The sequence below is a fragment of the Rhinichthys klamathensis genome, unplaced genomic scaffold (genome assembly GCF_029890125.1).
Source record: "Rhinichthys klamathensis goyatoka isolate OS25496 unplaced genomic scaffold, OSU_Roscu_1.1 h1tg000160l_1, whole genome shotgun sequence".
NCBI lineage: Eukaryota > Metazoa > Chordata > Actinopteri > Cypriniformes > Leuciscidae > Rhinichthys > Rhinichthys klamathensis.
Genome location: NW_026606694.1, coordinates 505,042 through 526,014, shown reverse-complemented (window position 1 = coordinate 526,014; position 20,973 = coordinate 505,042). Strand labels below are relative to the sequence as shown.

General features: G+C 34.5%; 3 protein-coding genes across 8 annotated transcripts in view; 1 reads left to right on the top strand and 2 right to left on the bottom strand.

Annotated features, from left to right (window-relative positions):
• dnajc6 (DnaJ (Hsp40) homolog, subfamily C, member 6) overlaps window positions 1–2,370 on the bottom strand; it is a 52,259-nt gene extending 49,889 nt beyond the window's left edge. For 2 of the 4 annotated variants that reach the window (XM_056258822.1, XM_056258825.1), the window contains exon 1: window positions 2,127–2,369. In XM_056258822.1, coding sequence (XP_056114797.1) covers window positions 2,127–2,201 — 75 coding nt within the window. In that variant the 5' untranslated portion in view covers window positions 2,202–2,369. Of the gene's footprint in view, window positions 1–2,126 lie in introns of all 4 variants that reach the window. The other 2 variants (XM_056258823.1, XM_056258826.1) reach the window with 2 other exon arrangements.
• A 1,824-nt stretch (window positions 2,371–4,194) lies between these two features.
• ak4 (adenylate kinase 4) lies at window positions 4,195–10,746 on the bottom strand. Of its 3 annotated transcripts, none has more exons than XM_056258832.1 (6): window positions 10,561–10,746; window positions 10,162–10,315; window positions 8,981–9,100; window positions 7,384–7,556; window positions 5,705–5,823; window positions 4,195–5,559 (listed from the first exon to the last, which is right to left on the bottom strand). In XM_056258832.1, exons 2-6 carry the CDS (start codon window positions 10,301–10,303, stop codon window positions 5,433–5,435), a joined length of 681 nt encoding a protein of 226 aa, XP_056114807.1. In that variant the 5' UTR covers window positions 10,304–10,315; window positions 10,561–10,746; the 3' UTR covers window positions 4,195–5,432. The 3 variants fall into 3 exon arrangements, with proteins under 3 accessions (XP_056114807.1, XP_056114808.1, XP_056114806.1); XM_056258833.1 differs by having other exon boundaries at window positions 10,565–10,746; XM_056258831.1 differs by lacking the exon at window positions 10,561–10,746 and adding an exon at window positions 10,426–10,554 and having other exon boundaries at window positions 10,162–10,320.
• Window positions 10,747–16,984: 6,238 nt separating this feature from the next.
• Window positions 16,985–20,973, top strand: part of jak1 (Janus kinase 1) — a 40,872-nt gene continuing 36,883 nt past the window's right edge. Inside the window, exon 1 of the mRNA XM_056258821.1 lies at window positions 16,985–17,208. The gene's annotated coding sequence lies outside the window, so the exon portion shown is untranslated. The remainder of the gene's footprint in view (window positions 17,209–20,973) is intronic.

Below are 20,973 nucleotides of genomic sequence, written 5' to 3'. Positions count from 1 at the left end.
TACACTAGTAAAAAAGTTATTTTGTTCAACTCAAAAGCTAAAGGGCTTGTCTAGGAGTTAATGTTACAACCACACAGGTTGTTTTTTAACAAATCTTGTGACCATTTTCAAGACCTGTAACTTGTAAATGTCTGATTATCAGTCATCAACAATGTCACAAGAGTCTTGATCAAAAAATATCACTCTACTATACTCTATAACCAGATCTAGTAGTTCAAAACTTCTATAAAAAGCAAGACTGGGCTGGAGGCAATAAACAAAAACACCCTTTTTAAATTCTTGTCTCTTTTTATTTTAATATGTTTTAGAGACAAGTCTTCATATTCAAAAAACTGCAATGAATATGATAAAACTATTAACAAAGCTAACTTGCCTCACATTCAGTAGAATGAAGTGGACTTGGATTCACGACTGGGACTGGATTAATTTTTAACATAATAAAAGCCTTAATTGTAGTGGCTTGCTTAAAATAAGTTACTTAGGTTACTTTAACCCTTTTAGACACCTTATAGAGTTAAACTGATAAGTTTTGCAGTTGTTAATATATAATAGGTAATATATAATATAATATCATCAGACACGAGAAACATTCTTATGTAAAGGTAAAACTGTGAGGTCAACATTGAGGACTGTGTGTGCAACATTGCTTCTATGGCAACAGGGAGCGCACCCTTCAGCAGCTCCTTGCATGATGATGCAAGGGATTTCCCTTAACCTTTTACACCATCATAAACTGACCTCGTGCTTATCATAGACGACACATGAAAAACAATAAAACTAAAGTACAGAACTTTTTCTTTGCCATTGATCAAATTGAGATTTCTGTGATATTTTTTTCCAATCAAACACATACAGCTCTAGAGAGAAAAATTTATCAGATGAGGACAAATGATTTTGTGCCATTTACTTCCATTTTCCAGAGTGAATGAAGAGGGAATTTAACCATTGCTTATCAGTGGACCAAACTAACAAAATATTGAAACGAAACATTTTAAAATTAAATAGGAAACAACAGGTAAATTATCAGACTATCTTTTTTCAATTGTCATTTCCCATTATATACTGTACAATATTGTATTATTATTTACACATCATAACTAGTGATAGACTGACTGGTATATATATATATATATATATATATATATATTATATGTAAGTGTGTGTGTGTGTATGTGTGTGTATATATATATATATATATATATATATATATATATATATATATATATATATACTGTTTACAAACAGACAGACATGCACACACACACACATATACACACATAATAAATAAAATGTAACAACTTATAACCTTTATGTTCGATATGATTAATTGCGATTAATCGATTTGACAGCACTAATATATATATATATATATATATATGTAAATGAATATATATATATATATATATATATATATATATATATTAGCTGGCCTTCTTATAAAAGCAAAATAAAACAAACAAACAAACAAACAAACCAAATAAATCATAATAGAAAAAGAAAAAAAAACATAAACGATCACAACAGGTCAAGCTGTGTTTTGGACCATAGCTGTTCAAACAGCTAAATGACTGGCTCACCTGCTAATATGACAATCTTAGACTAGCTAAAAACCATCTACCAGCTAACGTCTTAGATTGGATTTTTCAGGATGGTCGTCGAGCATCTTTTGTCGAAATCTCGGTTTATCAGAATAAATAATAGTAGTAAGCAGCAATAAGGAATACTAAACCATGACCACCTCCTGCATCAGTCTAGAAACGCATCCGATCAGCTGATCTGCATTGCTTGTCGTGACTCATGTAGCTTATTCTTTCTAAAAAACAGGCCTTTCAGCATATAAATGCCAAAACGCGATATTATGCTGCAAAGATGTTAACACGATGAAAAGCATATCAAAACAAAACACATATGGCACTATATATAACGTAATACTTATTTAGCAATGCAGATAAGGATAAAATCCAACCTCTCGGTGCATTATGACATCACGACAGCCACAACGGTTTATGCTATTAATTACATTTCATTCACTACGTAAATCGAAGTGTCTTATTCAATGCGGTATGACTACCGCTACTACTAATAATTAGGCTACATTCAGTTATCTAAACAGCATTTCTTCCTACCTTTCGATGCACTAGCTGTCTCTCATTCTCCGATGCCCCAGCTGCTTTCAGAAACGCTGACCTTTCATTTGTCATTCGCTAGCTGTCAAAGGTCAGATTGGCGCATGTCCCAGCGAATCCTGCTGCGTTTCGAATAAGCGCACGAACACTTGAAGCAACGACGAGCTACTTCAGCATCATCGAATCACAACAACAACCCACAAGGCAAATTCACAAGGACCGTCAATTTGATATAGATTAGGAAATAGAAACTGATATTGTTTTTATTTTTAAAATGTTCAATAACTGTACAAAATATGCACTGACCGTTAATATTTTAGGAAATCATGAAATGGATTTTTGAAATGGAGTCAAAATCTATCACTGATTTTTTTTTTTTGTTGTTGTATTTTGTGATAAGCCGTCTGACTCATATATTTTTTATGCTAGGTAAAATGATGATAATTTTAGGTATCAAACCGAGATTCCGTTCAGCAATGACACCTTTTTTTTGTACGTTTCGGGACTTCCGTGATGGCGAGTCCAAACTGTAGCCGCAGATGGTGTGTGCTAGTGCTACTATGGCTAAGGCTTAGATCGTGAATATTAATTAGATTATGGTGACGTTGCTCGATAAACTTCCTCGAAACGGCTCTGGGAGAGTCCTGTCATCTTATCTAATTAATATTCATAAGCCTTGCCTTCGCCGTAGTAGGATTCGAACATAAACGTCAACGCGCAGCCCCCTGAATGCACACTCCACCCCAGAGGACAACCCTGCCCTGACGTCGCTTTTACGTAAGAAGTAGTTATATGCAGAAGATAATAATAATAATAATAATAATGTAGGCTACAGGTTTATTTGGTGTCCAAAGTCATTATTTTATCTGCTTTTTTCAAATGGTAAGAATTTGTTACTCATTGTCATGGATCACAAAACGTTACAGGCCATAACAATATAATATTTTCTGTAAAAAGTGTCTTATATAGCTGAAAATCATGATTTCTTGTTGTCCGAATTCCTTCATATCATTGTGTAATCAAAATATTTTATTTTACTTTTGGCAATATATTATCTATTTTATTTATAAAAGTCCTAAATAGTAATTTTCCTAATTCTACAACATTCAATTGTTTAACAATAACTTTTATCTTATAAAAATAATCTTACAATTTTTGCGTCAATTCTGTTACCGTACCATACTTTGCTTTTATATTGGTGGAATTATCTCCCACAACTATGTAAGATACAGGAAATGATGTCACTTTCCCTCACTGATAAGATCTGAAGCACTGAAAGGTATGTGTGCTCTCCCTGAGAAAATATTTTAATCTAAAAAGTTCTTACACCCAGAGTTATTTTGTAAAACGTCAAAATTGTTACCACAATATCAAAAAGAAAACAGAATTTATCACTGATCACACAGTGGGTTGTTTAAAAGTCTTTTAATCATTATTTCATTAGTGCCATGTGCTCTTAGCATTTCTCCTAGCAGGTGGAGTTTTTGGCTAAAAAGTTTAAAATGGTCAATTCTGTTACCATCAAACTCTGTTACCAAGGAAGGGTAACAATGTTGACAGTGTGTAACAAAATGTACAGTTGACAAACAATACTGTAAAGAAATCTATAAAGATTTTTCTCGTTAAAAGTAAAAAAAAAAAAAAAGAGGAAGTAATGCGTTTGGCAAGCACTGAATTATTAATTTTATATGTATTCAATAAGATACTGGAAAGAATTTCTGTTAGTGAACGTTTTTTTTCGCCTTAACCTTTTGAAATGCAAAATGTATCTCCAATTATAGAATCAATCATATAGTAGCCTTTTTCACACACAAAAGTCCTTGTCAAAAAGAACAGTAGATGAAATAAATTAATGTTCATGATCTTTCACGCCCTCTTTAATGAATCTGAAAAATTGTCATCAGGAAGGCTTATAGGGCTCGTAGAACAAATAAAAACATTTTTAGGAGATCCTTTGTTTCTCTGTCAGTTTGTTTATTGAATATTATGTTTTGTGAACAAGTTTTATGTGTATTGTGGGTGGCCAATAACAGATTTCCATGAGAAAGATAAATGAATGCACTTCAAATTTCTGTGAAAATACATTTATTTTTTTGGGGGGGAAAAAGGAAAGCTCAAACATGTTAATTCTTGTAAATGGTATTGCACATCAAGATGGTGTGGAATTATTTTAAGTGTTTTCTCCAACCCTTATTGGCTGGTGTATAGGACTGAAACAAAAAAATGAAAGAGAGAGAATGGGAAGCAATTAAGAATAAAAGTAAACTGAAACGGAAACAAATAGTATCACAAGGTCATGTGTGCCTAACACTCTGAGATCCTTCAGCTTATCTTTTGTTTTGGGGACTAATTTGAAACTAATTGTATAATTGCATCTTTGGTTTCTGGTAAATCTGCGCTTTAATCACTTTCACTGTTGTAATGGCTGAACACAGTCACAGTTATTAATTTACAAATAGTTACAATATATATATAAAATCATAAAACATCACTAGATTCTTTCTTATCGAAAGTTCTCTCAGATATATGGGTCTTAAAAATGCAATGCCGAACAGTATTTATTTACCAAAAAGGAGGCAGTGTTTAATGAACATTTGAAATGAAATAGGATTATTTCATTACATTACTTATATACAGCCATTTGCTATAGTGTTACCAATACATTGGTTTGATTTTTAACAGTTAAACATTATATCACTGTTTTTCAAAGAATAAGGCCTGGTGTCCTCAATAGCAATTTCAGCAGATTAAGAAATTGTACTTTACCAAGGTATTTGTGCCATTTTTGGATTATAAAGCTTGTAAAACAAACATAATTAAAGCATTCTTTATGATGTATAGCATGACAACACTACAATGAAATATGTGAGAAAGCTAAACACCACAGACAGAGAGGATATAAAGTAAAGCCATCTCAGAAATAATTGAAACTGGTTAGAATCTCACAGAAATGCTTGAACAGTTCAGTCTCATCCAATCAGACAAAGTCACATGCGTCTACCCTTCACTTATTATTCATATGTGATTTAATCTCATCTATATGAAATCTGTGCACTCTGAATTGAAATATAGGAACCAATAACACTATAAAAGCAGACAGCAAGTTCTAGAAATGTAGGAAATCTTTTCAGCAAGTGAAATAATCAAAGATAGCACTATGAAGAATAATACTATACCACGAACGAACACGCTGCCATCATAAAAATGATTAGCATGGAATCTTTGGAAATCGACGTGGTCAATCAGAAATTCCTCTGAGATGAGGCCACGTTGTTCTCTTGGATATAAGATTATGAGAGGATTTCCTCAGGGAGTTGAAGCACACCGTGCATTTGATTGGATGGTGGGGATCCTTGTGCTGAGAAGTGTGCAGATATTCGGCCAGATATGATCAGTCTCTGTGTCTGAATATGTGTACAGGATGCCTTTAGCCCTTCAAAGAATTACAATTCTGTTAGTAAACAAGTCATTCGTTCATTTGACTCAGAGTCATAGAAGTACAGTCACAAGCACACTGGGTGTGTTTTGGATTGCATTCCAAATGTGAGGAAATTCCTATGAATGTTTTATGAGCGTACTTATAGAAATCGATGACAGGTTTGGCAACATCTTTGTAGTGTCTCAGTCTGGCCACCAGGGCTTCTGGTCTGTCATCTTCCTGTTGAATCAATGGCTCTCCTGTGATGTCATCTATCCCCTGTAAACACAACAGAAATTAGCAAGGCTTGTCCCTACCAATAGACTGTAAAAAACTTGTCCATACCCTTACTGGTATCCCAACTCAATAGCAGCAATAGTGTTTTGCAATACGACAAGAACACATTAAGTATATTGTACTTGTACCGAACTATATTTTTTTTATGCAAGTACATTAAAGATACCCTATATAAAATGTGACCAAAGATTGTGTAACCGCTAGAAAAATAAAAAATCTCTTTAAATGAAATTAATTTTATTTTACTTTTTTGTGTACTCAAAATAAAAGATCTTTTTTTGTTTGATTTATTTAAACATTTTAAAAACACAAAATCATTAAAAAAGAAAAATGGTTTAAGAGAGTCAAAGAAAAAAAAAAACCTTAACTAAATAAAACAAAATAATATAAATAATAATAGTAATAACAATAGTGAAACATAAAATATATACATGCATACCTATATATAGTCTAGGTCAAGCTGGAGAGTTTTAAAAAGTGCAAGAAAGGGCTGCCAAATTTTAATAAAATATTGTAGGCCTCTGAAAAGAATATCTAATTTTCTCTAATTTCATAAAATATTGGGTATCTTTTATCCAACGAGTGTGGTGGGTGAGGGCTTTTCCAGTTCCGTAAAATTAAGAAGATAGCAAGCAATCTTAGAAAAGCAACAACATTTGTAAAGTTAGTTACAAGGGGTGTACAAAGTCCTACTAGAGGGCCAGAGTTTAGATCCAACCCTGTTCCAAAACACCTGGTTGTAATTTCAAAGACCTTTATTAGCTGGTTCAGGGGTCTTTAATGCTGGAACTAAACTGCAAGAAGATGGGTGAGGTTTATAAGGGGTAGTGTCATTTAAAATGGAAAACTTTACTTTCTACTTCACAGAAGCATTTGGTGTTTTCCATTTGAAGAAAATGAGGTTTCAGCCTCAGTGTGAACACACTAACGAAAATCTTGAGAATATTGCGAAATCTTGTCTCAATGCACTCCCTAGTTCAGTAGTAAGTACACAGCCACACTTGTAACATCTAAATTAACTGGTTTTATTCAATTCAAAAATATTAATATCAGTTAATCAGCCTAAACACATTAATTCATACCAGTAAAACTATTTGTATGGGCCAAATCCGGTAGAAATAGCTCTTTAACATAACAACTGAAAGCTACTACTTTTTACGGAGCATTTCTGATGCTGACAAAATCATTCCAGTACACAAATGTTTGCTCCCTAGAAATTCCCAGAATGCACCTGTATCTGTTTTGCTTAAAAATGCAGCACATATTTCATGGCACAATACTATATTTACCCTATTTAACTGGAGGATAACGTGCTATACATTGATGTTGTTGCTCAACCTGCTTTTGGAGCCAAGGAGACTTACTACGAGTTTAAAAGTTTCAATGCAGAAACAATGATAAAGGGAAATGGAGATTTGCTTTCATTTTCATTATTCCTTCATAACCTACTAACTCTTATCTAATTTAATGTGGCTACATATACTGCACTGTGATATCCTATCTCAATCTGAAATAAAGGAGGACAAAGACTAGTATTTTCACCTGGACACGGGGAGGATTGAAGCACATATTGTACACTCTCCCACTGGCTGGATGTATCCAGCGATGTCGCAGCCTTTCCTTCAGTGTTTCCAGAGGGATGTTGAGGTTGATGGCTATATCCAGATCACATGCACTGTTTAGGGCTTCAGCCTGAGCAAGTGTTCGGGGGAAACCTGGAAGGTAAGTTCACAAAAATGAATTCTAACACTTAATACAGGCCAAAATGTTCATGCGCACACCTGATTTATTCACATATGAGTGATTGCATTTTCTTCATTTCATTATAAATTTGCATAATGCCATTTGAAGGTTATAAATAAATACTACTTTGAAATGTCACACTTTTGTTGCAATGTGTAGTTTTGTAACTATGCATAAATGTCAAGCGTTGCAATACAACATCCTTATTTGGTCCCTTGCTGGCAATGCTATAATGATAAAAAACACATAATACCCAACATATTGTGTATTTTTATTCATTATAGCATTCAGTAGCACCTCAATGCAGTACATGAGATCCACGGGGAGGAGTCAGATCAAGATCCAAGGGGTGGAGATGGGTAGGATTAGGGGTGGGTTTAGGGATTAGGGGTGGGTTTAGGGATCAGGGGGCGGAGATGGGTAGGTTTAGGTATATGTAAGGTGGGAGGAGTTGGATCTGGATCCGACTCCTCCCCGTGGATTTCATGTACTGCATTGAGAACCATCTCATAGCATTGCCAGTGGGGAAATCTACTTTCATTACTTGTGACTAAGTGTAGATACTTTTTTGCTAGTCTATATTAATTTGAACCTTTTGTTGGGATTAGTTTTTGCAGTTTGCGCTTTAATCTGTACAGTCCTGCAATAAAGGAACACTAGTTTTAATCCATGTAGCAAGAATGTTTGTAGGTCACACTGCACACCGTTTCAGTACATGTCTGATATCCTATCATCCAATATTAGGAGCTAGTGACTTTGACTTTCTAAGCTAGCAGCTGTTACATCTTGACTTTTGATATCAGTAATCAATTCATAAAATGAAAATAGGCAACATATTTCCAAGGCTCCTAGCTTACTTCCTAAAATTACTAACAATAGATTGCGTAGAGTTTCTGTTGAATGAAGAAATGAAAGTTTTGCTTCCTCTAAAAAGATTTAGCTTAGTCATAAATAAATAAATAATAATAATATAGCAAAAGTATTAAACATTAAAGTCACATGAAACGAAAGTGGCAAGTCTTTTCTTCCCTATTGTGAAATATCCAAGTGAAACGGCTTCTCAAACAAGAAAAAATGTAGGGTGGGACTTAATTTGGTCCATCAGGAATAGATTGGATGGTTGGATCATTATGGTTTGCGATTGCTGTGATCTCATGTGAGTGACAGGTTGTCCTGCCCTCGCGCCAGTAAACACATCATCAGAGAAGAGATGTCATTGCAAAAGGGAGGGGAAGTTATTTTATTATTAGTACCGGTAGTAGTATTACAAGGGCACATGGATTAAAAAAAATAATGATCTGCACGGGTAAATAATTTATAATTAACAGTGCAAAAAATAATAAGAATTGTCCATTTTAATTTTATGGTGACATTAAAATGAGATTCACCACCATACCATCCAACAACCAGCTGTATTTGGTCATCTCCACCAATCTAGGCAAAAGAAGACGTGTCATGACATGATCTGGCACCAGCAATCCTTTTTTTATATACGTCTTGGCTAGAACACCAGCTTCTGCAAAAAGAAAAAGATAGTGAACTGAACACATATCTTTCAAAACAATCATCAAACCTATATGGCTATATTTCTTTAATAAGCTGTCTTTCTATAATATTTCACCAAGAATGGAAGCAGCTTAGAATTTTAAAAGACATGCTTGCAACAATTCTGCTTACGTTCATACTTTAAGTGTACATATAACCTTTAACTGAGACAAATCAATTAATTATAGGATTTTAACCAGAAACTAGATTGTTAATCATATAATAGACTGAGCAGTCACATCATGAGAGTCTTGGGACATTAATGCCCAATGATTTCATATAGAAGTTATCTACGTTGTGGATACAACGAACAAAATATGAAATATTATAAAAATCTTAATGTCACATAACACAAATTTCAAACTATGCCACAGCTAAAAGTTATAGTGTATTTTTCGAGCAGCTAAATCAACTCTCAGCCTTCAAAGATTTCAAAGACTAATGCACAAATATATATTTAGTAAACATTTGAAGAAAAATAAAATCCATTAAAGCAAAAAGTTACTTGCATTATAATGACCTAAAAAAAGTTACATTATGTTTAACCTAAGCTTTATGTTAAAAATAGATCTACCACCCAGACAACTTAACTGAGCATGAGTAAGAAGTCCATTCAAGCTAATTTATAATGAGGAAACTGAATGTGTTTAATATACAATGTGTTGATTATTACTACTTGCATGAATGCCAGCTGAAGTCTTAAGGAGGTTTGCATGGCAACAGCAAAATAAATCAAATGTGGAGTGGCATCTTGCCAGCATGGCAACTTCTAGAAGCAAATAAGCTACCTCACATGAACTCTAACTTACCACATGTATTCCAAACTGGCAGGACCAAATGTTGAAGAATCAGTCATTTGAAACTCCATTAATTTTGTATAAACCGCAGAAGTTGCTTACGCCCCTGTATATGATCAAGGCATCCCTTCTGTTTCACAGTGCATCTAGCATTTGTTAGCATCGACAGGTTTTTAGAGATAAACAGCTTCAAAGAAAACAATCGAAGGTTTGTACTTTTTTGCAAATCACGCACCAGTTTTCGCAGAGATGTTTTCTCGAACAAAGTCTCCACTGGACAAATGTTTAAGGCCGAAACTGTGCGCGATCCTCTCCGAGATGGTCCCTTTCCCCGAGCCTGGGGGACCCATGATAACAGCCCGGAATAACTTGGACATATCCTCACAGAGCTGCCCTGTGTGCAATAAAAAAAAGAGTCCAGCATTACTACTGAAACCATGCAAATCATTATGCACTTATTCCACGTCGTTTGCAACGTAGTGCGCTTTGCATTAATTACAATTCAGAGATTACAGTTCTGTTAAAAATCTTCAGTGCAGAATGAGGGATTGGGATCTGTAACATCGAATAAAACCACAAAATCACACAACAAGGAGCGACTTAAAAAGTTATAGGTCAAAAACAACAAACAAACTTACCCACCCAGAGTACTGTGCTAAAAAACTGTTATTTGCACGGTGAAAACAGAGCCCGTTGTCACACTGTTCATTAAACTCGGGTAACGTTAGCCCTTGCTTCGCTGACGCACCGCCTACTGCTCTTTATGTAGACGCGAGCGTCTCCTCTCTGCAAATGAATGGAGGAGAAACATAAACGCCCTATTATAAAACGCCTCTGGAACGGCGTCGCACTGAAAAATATAACGTAGTCTACACAAGCTGCACCGCATAGGAGTCTGGTCGTTGGAGTATTCAGTTGCATAACAAAATCTCTTTAAAACAAAGTGCGAATCATACACAGGGAATTATACGCAAAACGTTTTTTGTGATATAGGATGTGCAAATCTACAAGTGATAATGAACGAACGACAGCTATACTGTTGCTATGGTTACCTCAAGGCAAACGCGATTTCTGTTTGCGAGCGTCTGTTTACTTGCCACTAGTTCGTTGAAAAATAATCCGACTTTAATATGGTTATTTGGAGAGATTGAAGTCCGAGGCGCACATGATTGTTAGGTTGAAAGAGGATCTTTACAGAAGAACACACTATTCTATGCCATTGTTTTAGTGTGATAAGTGTGTCCACAAAATTTCAAAATGCAAAACTGCATTTCAAATGCCGGATGATGCACTTATTTACCCGGAAAGACGAAGCGTGGAACATTCGGGAACATTGGACACTTTATGCACCCAACTGTGTAACAGTTTTACTTGAAGGGATAGTTTAACCCCAAATAAAATGGTTGTACTCACCCTCATGTTCCAAACCTGTAGGCGAATTTCTTTCTTCTGTCGAACACAAAAGAGATATTTTAAAGACTGTTGTTATCAAACAGTTGTCGGTCGCCATTGACTTCCATAGAATTTTTTCCTACTATGGAAGTCAAAAGTCAACTTGGTTACCAACATTCTTCAAAATATATTTTATGTTCAACAGAAGAACGAAACTCATAAAGGGTTGGAACAACTTGAGTAAATGATGACATAATTTTCATTTTTGGGTGAACTATTAGGCTACTTTAAGTAGGGGAGGGGCTATAAAAATGGGCTTATAAAATCCATACACTAGAATATCTGCATACAGTAAATGCATATTGTAGCCTACGTCATTTGGGACTCAACTTATGTTATTCTCTCCACATGCAACTAACTCAACATATGGGTATAACCTGGTATAACTGGTGTGATATTGCCCCCTGTCTGATTTAGGACAGGACACACTTGACTGCTATGTTGGTGCAAAACATTCCTCAGATGCCACTGCATTGTTTACGTTAAAGTTTTCACAAAAAGTGCCATTGACACAGTGTACACGTCTACCACATTGATTTCACAGAGCAGTGAGAACCAAGGGGTCAGCTAGGGCCCATGGGGCCTCGGCAAATTTCTAAATGGGGCTGCAAGATGAAGATCATAATTATTAAATACATTTTATTAAAATAATATTTTTTTCCTTAAAAATCCATTTAAAAAAACCCACAAGGCTTTATGTACAAATATGTAAACTGACATATTTCATATTTTAATTTCTTATCTTAGTCAATTTTAAACAATTGTTTTATTGAATAACATAGTTCTAACTCAATCATATAAAATTAGGTAATTAGGCCTACTTGTATCTTGACACTATATTTCTGTCAATAAAAAAAGTTTTAAAAAAACAACAAAAAAAACAAGCAGCTTCGTCAAAAATTCCACAGGAAATTTCTTACATGGGTGGACTTGGCGTCAAAAATATTGAAAACCACTGAAATAGAGTCTGCTATAAACGCATTGCCAAACATTTCCGAGGTGCCTTACGGTGGCGTCAGAACATAAGAGATATTAGTTCACTTCGGGTATGCAATAGGCTATGTCAAAATCAGTCGACTTTTCAAACCTTCTATATGGCTTGGCAACAGTCATCTGCACTAAAGAAAGTGGTGAACTTTGAGCGTCAGCACCCGGAAGCGTGTTATTTTATTGTCACATGGCTTGAAGATTTCAATAACAACAAAAAATGGCGACAATCACGTTGTTCGCTGTAAGGCGCTTGCTGCGTCATTAAAAATATTCACGTAAACACGGGAGTTCAGCGTTGAAAATGCAAGTAAGTACTTTTGCAGTCGGTAGAATAATACATCTGTCTAACTGTGGTGGTGATATTACATTAATGTTTTTTTTTTACCTTAGAAGTACGTGGTGTTTGTTTTTGCTATGAGAGGGGTGTGTGCGCGCGCTGTTGGGCGTTAGCGCGCATCAGTAACGTTACTCTACAATAAGACGACTCGCAAGATATAAGACTATAAAACGAATCGACATAGCAAGTAGAAGAGCTATTTACACGCAGACTATGGAAGATACTTGTTGTGATATTATGACACGATCATGTAATACCTTTTCGTGTAATAACTTATGTATAATTTATTGCAGACTATACTGACTTTATGACGTTCTAACGGGCTTTTTGCTCAAACACATCTTGTATTCATGTATAGTTTATAAATTATATGCCTCGGATAAATTACTTTTATTTAAAACTGTAGTTTCATAAAGCAAACATTTTCCCATGAGAAGTCGCAACACACTATAACAGCGAGAATATTCCCGTTTTAACCCATTGAAATGTTTTTCTTTCCTTTTTCACCAAACAGCCGCTATAGGAATGTTAGGCAGATGTTTTGTCATTATTTGGCAGGCGTTTCCACTGTCCTGAGATGGCAAACACGACGCGCTGATGGAGTTGTTTACAAGAAGAGATTCGCACGGAGGGCGGGGATGATGTGGGCGGAGTTTGTGGGAGGAGCCCCCAAATACGAGAGCAAAGCATAGAAGGTGGAGTCAGAGTTACCATAACAAGTCTGGCGTCACAGGGGCGCTGTGTGTGTATGAATAATTAAAGCTCAAAACGAAGGTATTTAATCTCTTGCTGTCAGATAGGGAGTTGTCATTTAATGCATTGTATCCAATGAAAATATGGCATGATATTATAATTTCTGCTAGCTACACATAATAAGTTATGTTTAAAAATAAATTGCTTCATCTAGCCTACTCATTTCTATAATATATACAGTTGGAAATTTCAGGTTTAATTAGCCTATATTATTTGTTATATTTTGAATACAGTGAAAATCTAAATATCAGAGATAAATTGTGAATTTCCAAAGTCAAATTTGTTATCCCTGAATGAACGTGGATGAGAAGATGCATGAAGCACTACTGCCCTGGATCTGCTTGATGTGACAGGCTGCCCTGGTTCAGTTATCACAGTGCTGATGCTGTCCGTCTTAAAGGTACAGTACTGTGATAACTGAAGGATGGCTGCCATCTTGACATCTAGCCTCATAAAAAGTTTTTTTTTTTTTTTACAGGTGAGTAAGAGGTAAATGACAAGAGAATGAACAAAACAATACAATCTAATAAAGAGAATTGCAATCCTGCATTCATTTAAAAAAATGTCAAACTGATTGCCTTCTAATTTTATATATTACATTCTGCACATATTATGGTAGCATATGTCATCAGTCTATTGTTAAATTATATCCTCCTGGGATCTAGTAAAACGTTTTGACATCCACTTTAATATTATAGATGCTTTGAGAAATAAGACAAAAATCTTTAAAATATTTTATTCACATTTCCTTGTATTTCCTGTAGACATCAGAAACCATAAAGTAAATGAAGCTTTTTGCAAAAACACTTTGCTTGTCTATGTTTGCATTTAAAATAAAAAAAAATTTCTAGAGTTTCTTTAATGCATCCTCTGTAATGTGATATAATGAAATGTTGAAAAAGTTAAGGATTTATATTTTTTATGCACACTAGTATACATATGAATTATTTAATAGCCATTTAATGTAAATGTACTCTTACAGTAAACACTTGCAAATCAAACGTTGCACATATACTTTAGTTGTATATTAAGATATTACAAAATGTATATACGTTACAAAATTAGTTAAGTAGATACTTCCTTATGTCTTTTGCAAATTATTGTCAGAAATGGGAATTCCAATCCTTAAAACAAATGTAAATATATGTAATGTATAATAAGGCAAACTGTATACTACAAAAAGAGATGTTTACTTGCATGAAATAGTTTGAAAATCAATCAAACAGAAGTAAAAAAAAAAAAAATGCTGCTTTTTCTCTTTTCATAAAATTGTTAGCTTTTGTAACCTTATAAATGTATTTACTTGATCAATTTACTGCATTCTTGCTGAACAAAATTATTAATTTCTTTCTAATAAAAAAAACTGTTCATCAAATAATCTTTTAAAAATGTACAAAACGTTTTTCAACATTGATAATCAGAAATGTTTCTTAAGCAGCAAATCAGCATATTAGAATAATTTCTTAAGGATCATACGACACTGAATACTGGAATGATGATGCTGAAAATTCAGCTTTTACCATCACATGAATAAAATACATTTTAAAATATATTAAATAGAAAACAGTTATTTTAAATTGTAATAATGTCACAATATTACATTTTTTTTCTGTATTTCGTATCAAATATATGCAGCCTTGTTGAGCATAAGAGATTTATTTTAAAACATTAAAAAATCTTACAGATACCAAACTTTTGAATGGTATAGTGTGTGTGTGTGTGTGTGTATATATATATATATATATACATTTATTTACATATAACATTTCTAAGAATTATTTACTGAAAACTGTATTATGTTCATAGCATTTGGATGCAAACCATAAAGTTTTAAAATATATAGTATGATTACAGTGTATTCTACCCTTTTAATATACAGAAATTTCAACATGTTGTTAGTAATTTAGCCCCATGCACTATTCTCTGACACTTGCCCTATGTTATACACCCCTCTTAACACTCTTCTTAACTGATTCATCTGCTCATTTTGTAATGATACAAAGGTTGATAAGGTTAGTAATCGGTTACTGTAATAATGTGATACATGAAAATGCAATGATACAACTAAGAAAAAAAGATAAGAATTTATTTTTCAATTCGATGCTTACATATCTGATGTTTACATATGATCTATTATCTAAATATTTGTTTGTTCTGATCCCATAAAGTTTTTCTTCAGATCTATGAAAAATGCAATGCATTGATTTTAGTTGAGTGCTTATGGCAGTATTGCACGTAGACTCATCGTCACCAATTATGGCGTATGAGTCATCCAACGAAAGAAGTTTCCAACTGGACCTTCACTCCCCCTCAGTGTTTAAGTTCTATCATTATCAACACATCTTAACACACATTATCATCTTACACATCATTATCAACACATCTTAACACACAGCACAAGATGATTGTCTTATAATTGTATTTTCTGTCAACATATTATATGTAAATGTTGATACTGTATATAGACAATTAAAATATAGGCTATCTAATAGTCACTTTACTTTTAAAACATTTCAAGACCAAATATACACAGTCTGATATTGTCTGCCCGAACCTCTGTCGAACTTATAGATCAGCCACATTCTCCCAGTGTGCTCAGCAGCCCACAGTTTCTGGCAACTCATCTGATGGTGAGGACGGGAAGTCCCTCCCTTCCATGGCAGGCTTAAACCTCTTGGTCTTAAAGACCTTCTGAAATATTAGTGTAATCAGAGAGGGCTTTGTGTGTTGCCGATCTCTATTTTAAAAACACAGACATTGTTTAATGCGGAAACAGTGGCACATGCTTGATGAAATATTAGGACTTAATGTACAAAAAAATAAGTACAAACAAATACATACAAGAAGTTGAAGATTGTTATACTGGTTACAAATTTAACATTTAATTAACATTAAATGTAATTATTTTTATAATAATAGCCCATTTGTATTGCTGCAGTCTTATGAATATATTTATTATTTATGAATCTGTGAAACAACTTTCAGTGTTGTGCAGTCAATATGTTATATAGCTAGATAAAATATATAACGACAGCAATGTCTAACCATTACATTTAATTTAGCCCATTTTGAATCAATTATGGCCTTTTAAATGGTCAAGTAACATCCGGTTCAATGGACATCATTAAATCAAAATATATTTTAATCGTAGGCTACTGCACTATTTAGCCTACCTAAAGTTTTATGAGTTTGTTTTTTTAACTAATAATTTTCAAAAACATTTGAATCAGTTGGTTAAAAATTATAGGCTACATTTGATGTTTTGTGGTAAGGTATGGTGTAAATTATTTTTACATCACCTCAATACACACAGGATTAACACTAACTGTGAGTTTAATCGCCGTATCATAGTAAATGGTCTTATCTATATACGGAGGCTTTAGGGCTGTAGCCATAACAAAAAATCCACCAGCTTAATCTCCGCCCAGGGATTAATGTCATTGGTCAGGTTTTGATTGACAGCAGTATGAGCCAATAGGCAACGTGTGACAGAGCTCGTCGTTACCCTATTTTCGGGAATGTGGTCGACGCTTGACAGGAAAGGTTAGTTGATCATGAAGACTTAACCACGGTTTGTTCCACTGTAAAGTGAAGTTTGTTTTGAAAATTAATCTCGCGGGATAAATCTTATATTATCGGAGAACATTTTGGAGTTAAATAACGTGTGCGTTACATCAACAAAATACCAAGAGGAAGTGTTCAAACGTCTGTAATGATCGAAATTAAACGGAAGTAGCTTTGCCTGACGAGGTAAGGACGAGGGCCGTAACTCTTCACATCCTGACTGATCTCTGGGGGTTGTTTATATGTGTATTTTCTATTCATGTGCGATGTTAGTAAGTTGTGAGACGTTCTTTTATTAGTTTGTGTATGGTTACTGGTAAATATGTCGATCATAGTGTTCAAGGAGTAACACGTTAACGTTAGGCATTTGAGTCTATAGAACATAATCTGCAATCATTGGACTTAAATTGTAGATAATAATGCTGTCAACTTCAAACTATGGATAATAATCTATGTGTGGCCGATAATGAATGTTTTTAGAAACTGCTTGACGGTGAACGGCTGCAAAATAGTTTATTTAATAATAATAAAAAAGCTTAGCCAGACCTGCGCGATATTGAAGTTGTAAAAAAGAACCTTAGTTTTTTGTTCTATTGTTGCTAACTTGTTAAGCATTGACATTATTGTTGATGTTTTTTTTCATGCTCTGACTGTACAGTAGTTAAATGGTTAAACTTGTTGCTCTTGTGACTGCAGTTTTGTCGATATAAATCTGAACACTTGTACACAGTTATCACAAACTGTATGTTTGCTGAACAAAAGTGCGTGGGGTTGAAGTAGGCTATATTTGATGTGCTTTGTAGAGATCGGCCGAGGCTGACTATTTTTATGTATAAATGTCCGAGAATTGAAATGCAAAAGATTGTCTTAAAAACAATAATAAATAAATAACCCATATCGTAGTAGGCTATTATGAACACATAAGGCACGTTAATAATATTTAATTAAAGTTGTTTTCATATTTGTTTTGGGGGTTGTCTTGGAAAACCATGATAACATTTAAAAATGGATGACTAATTACGCTTTAACGTGTGAATATTGGTTTAAAAATAGCTATCTCTTCATGTAACGTACTCTTATCAAGTCTGATTGGCCGTCAGCACCAGTTCGATCAGATCACATTCTTTTTAATTCATTTAAACGATCATGGAACTTAGCAATGGCTACTCTTAAAAATCTAATTTTCAGAGGAAATCCGTCAGTTAACGCAAAGCTGTTGAATTGTGGTTGTCTTGACATATTTGATGATTTCTAAGAGAAACTTAAAATTTCCCCTTGTCTCTAAAAAATACATCAACTGAATATTTCCAAGTAACAGAGGGACCACAACAATATGCTATTCTTCTGCTACAGTTTGATTATGTCATCCGGACCATTTCATGCTGGTAATCTGATGCAGTATGGACAAAAGTGACTCTGTGGAAGATATTCAGTTCATACTGAGGTGTTAGTGGGGAATCCCTTTTAAATAAAAGTAAACCCTTCTCTCTCACAAAGAAAAACGGTTACAGTATGTTTCTTTCTTGTTTTCTTTTTAAATTAGTCAATTTTTATAATTTGCTAAAAATTGTCAAAATTAAGACCTTTAATTCCCATAGAGCCTATATTGGTGAGGAACTCAGTATTAAATTGCAGTACTAGCCACTTACAAATATGTATTGCAGCTAGGGCTGTGTGATATGGACAGAAAATACTACCACGATTTTTTAATCAATATTGTGATTTTCGATTTTAATCATGATTTTGAAACAATATTTCCTTAACTTGTCTTGTAGTATTTTTCGTCGAGACACCGGCTTTGACAATATTTGCGGGGACCATATCTTTGCATAAATGATACGTGACGGCGCCGTTATTTCTTTATGCCCCTTTGAACCTTTTCGTATGTTTTGCAGTTCACAATTGCCTGTATTATTTTTGTTCACCTGGTTGGGAATGTGCCATTACCTTTCTATGTGAATATGCTAGATGGACGTCTTTAACCGTTTGCAGCATGTCGTGTGAATGACACGGCATTCTGCGATGCTCAAGGTAAAATAAGTTTCAAAAAACACATCTCTAGACCTGCGTCTCATGTTTTGTGTGAATGGCCCCATACTATGTTTTGCCGTAATGATGTTTGACAGGTCAAATTACCTGGCTCTGTGATGCATCATCGCTGCATAAGGAATCAAATACTTCCCTACTATATAATAGCGAAAAACAATACACCAAAAGAGTAGTAGCCTATGTCCTAATACATAGTAATAAAAAAACAGTAGGCGAAAAGTCCCCGGATGACCTACTAGGCCTAGGCCTACTTCCTCTGAGCTTCTGAAGTGCGCATTCGGTGGACACTTTACTATCCCATGAGGCCACAGGATTTATGAATGGCAGTGAAGCGGCACAACTGACACGGTTAGGTCACGTGACAGTATATGGTGATGTATTCCATCTGAATTTCATTCACAGTACTAATATTCGTACTATATGGGGTGCCCAATCCTGCTCCTGCCGATCGACTGTCCTGCACAGTTCATCTCCAACCCCAATCAAAACACTTTAATTTTCAAGTGATCCTGAAGACCTTAATTGGTTGCTTCAGGTGTGTTTGATTAGGGTTGGAGATGAACTGTGCAGGACAGTCGATCGGCAGGAGCAGGATTGGGCAACCCTTGATATAGAGTGTACCTTTTTAATAGTTGCGAAGTAAATTCAAATGTAGTACCTGCTCAGACATTGCGCGATTTCTGACGCAGCGCATCTCTCCTGAGTCCAAAATATTCCCAACCATGGATGTTGAATTATTATTATTTTTCTTTTGGTCATGGCCTTATCCTGCCCTGAATTCACCTTGCCTGTTTCTGTGCTTTCTTCCATTTGGTAACGGTAAACCTGCTCTGTTCTGTTCTCATGTTAGATTTAGGCCACTGCATTCAGATTGCACACTGAGGGGGCTGGCGGAAAAAAATCTTGCTTTCTGCAGTTTAGAAATCGTGTGCATGCACACATTGTGATTTTTATTATGATTTACATTAATCACATAGCCCTAATTACAGTTTCATACAAATAAATTGATAAAACATTGTCAAAGGTAAGATTCATTTTAAGTCGAGTATTGACCACTCTGGTCTATCTGAAGCTCTCATCCTGATGTTGGTTAAATAAATATAGTCTTGAGAAGAGCCTTTTAGGGTATAACTGGCCTCTATACAGAACTGCCAAAAGAAAAGAAAAAAAAAAACAGATAGTGAGGTGGGTTTAGTCATAATCTGAGGGCAATGAGAAATGGCGACATCTTTGTGTGGCCGTCACTGAACATTGCAAGTGGAGTTTCCCTTTAGAATAGAACATGTTGTTCTGCATAGTGTTCTGCCAGTTAATGTTAATGTGGATTAACGAGGCCTTCATGACAAGAACAACTCCTAAATTTTTTTAAATATGTCACACATGTATTTAGTTTGCCCAGAGGCAGTTACTTTTCGGTAAAGAAAAAGTTTTCAGTCCAGTCATATGCCTCCATACGTGTCAAAACATAACAAGAAGAGATATTGCATGCTAAAATGCTAAATGAGTTTTTATTTGACAATATAATAGGCTACTGTAAAATTGAAAAGTTTGTGTGAAGACAAATGCATATCAAGGAATATAGGTCTTGATGTATTATCATCATAAGTTAATGATCAAATAATGTTCTTTTTGTTAGGTAACAATTACTTTGTAAGAATGATATCAGAAATGTAATTGTATACAGTTTGGGAAATTGTATATGTTTTCTTTAATCTTAACAATTCATTGGATGACATATTTTACATATTCTAACTCTGTTGTAGAGGAATGCTCATGTTTCTGCTCAAAAGGTTAATTATAGAGAAAAATAGCCTTAAAACAGTGTACATTTGATTTCATAATTGGTAGAATATTACAGATTATTACAGGATCAGGTAGAATAACAAAATTAAATGTTAAAAT

Coding starts and splice junctions, on each gene's coding strand:
- ak4 (XM_056258832.1), bottom strand. CDS start 10,303: ATGTCCAAGTTATTCCGGGCTGTTATCATGGGTCCCCCAGGCTCGGGG. Junction 7,557..8,980: donor ATACAGCTGGTTGTTGGATG/GTATGGTGGTGA, acceptor CTTACCTTCCAG/GTTTCCCCCGAACACTTGCT. Junction 5,560..5,704: donor CCTGTCATCGATTTCTATAA/GTACGCTCATAA, acceptor AATTCTTTGAAG/GGCTAAAGGCATCCTGTACA.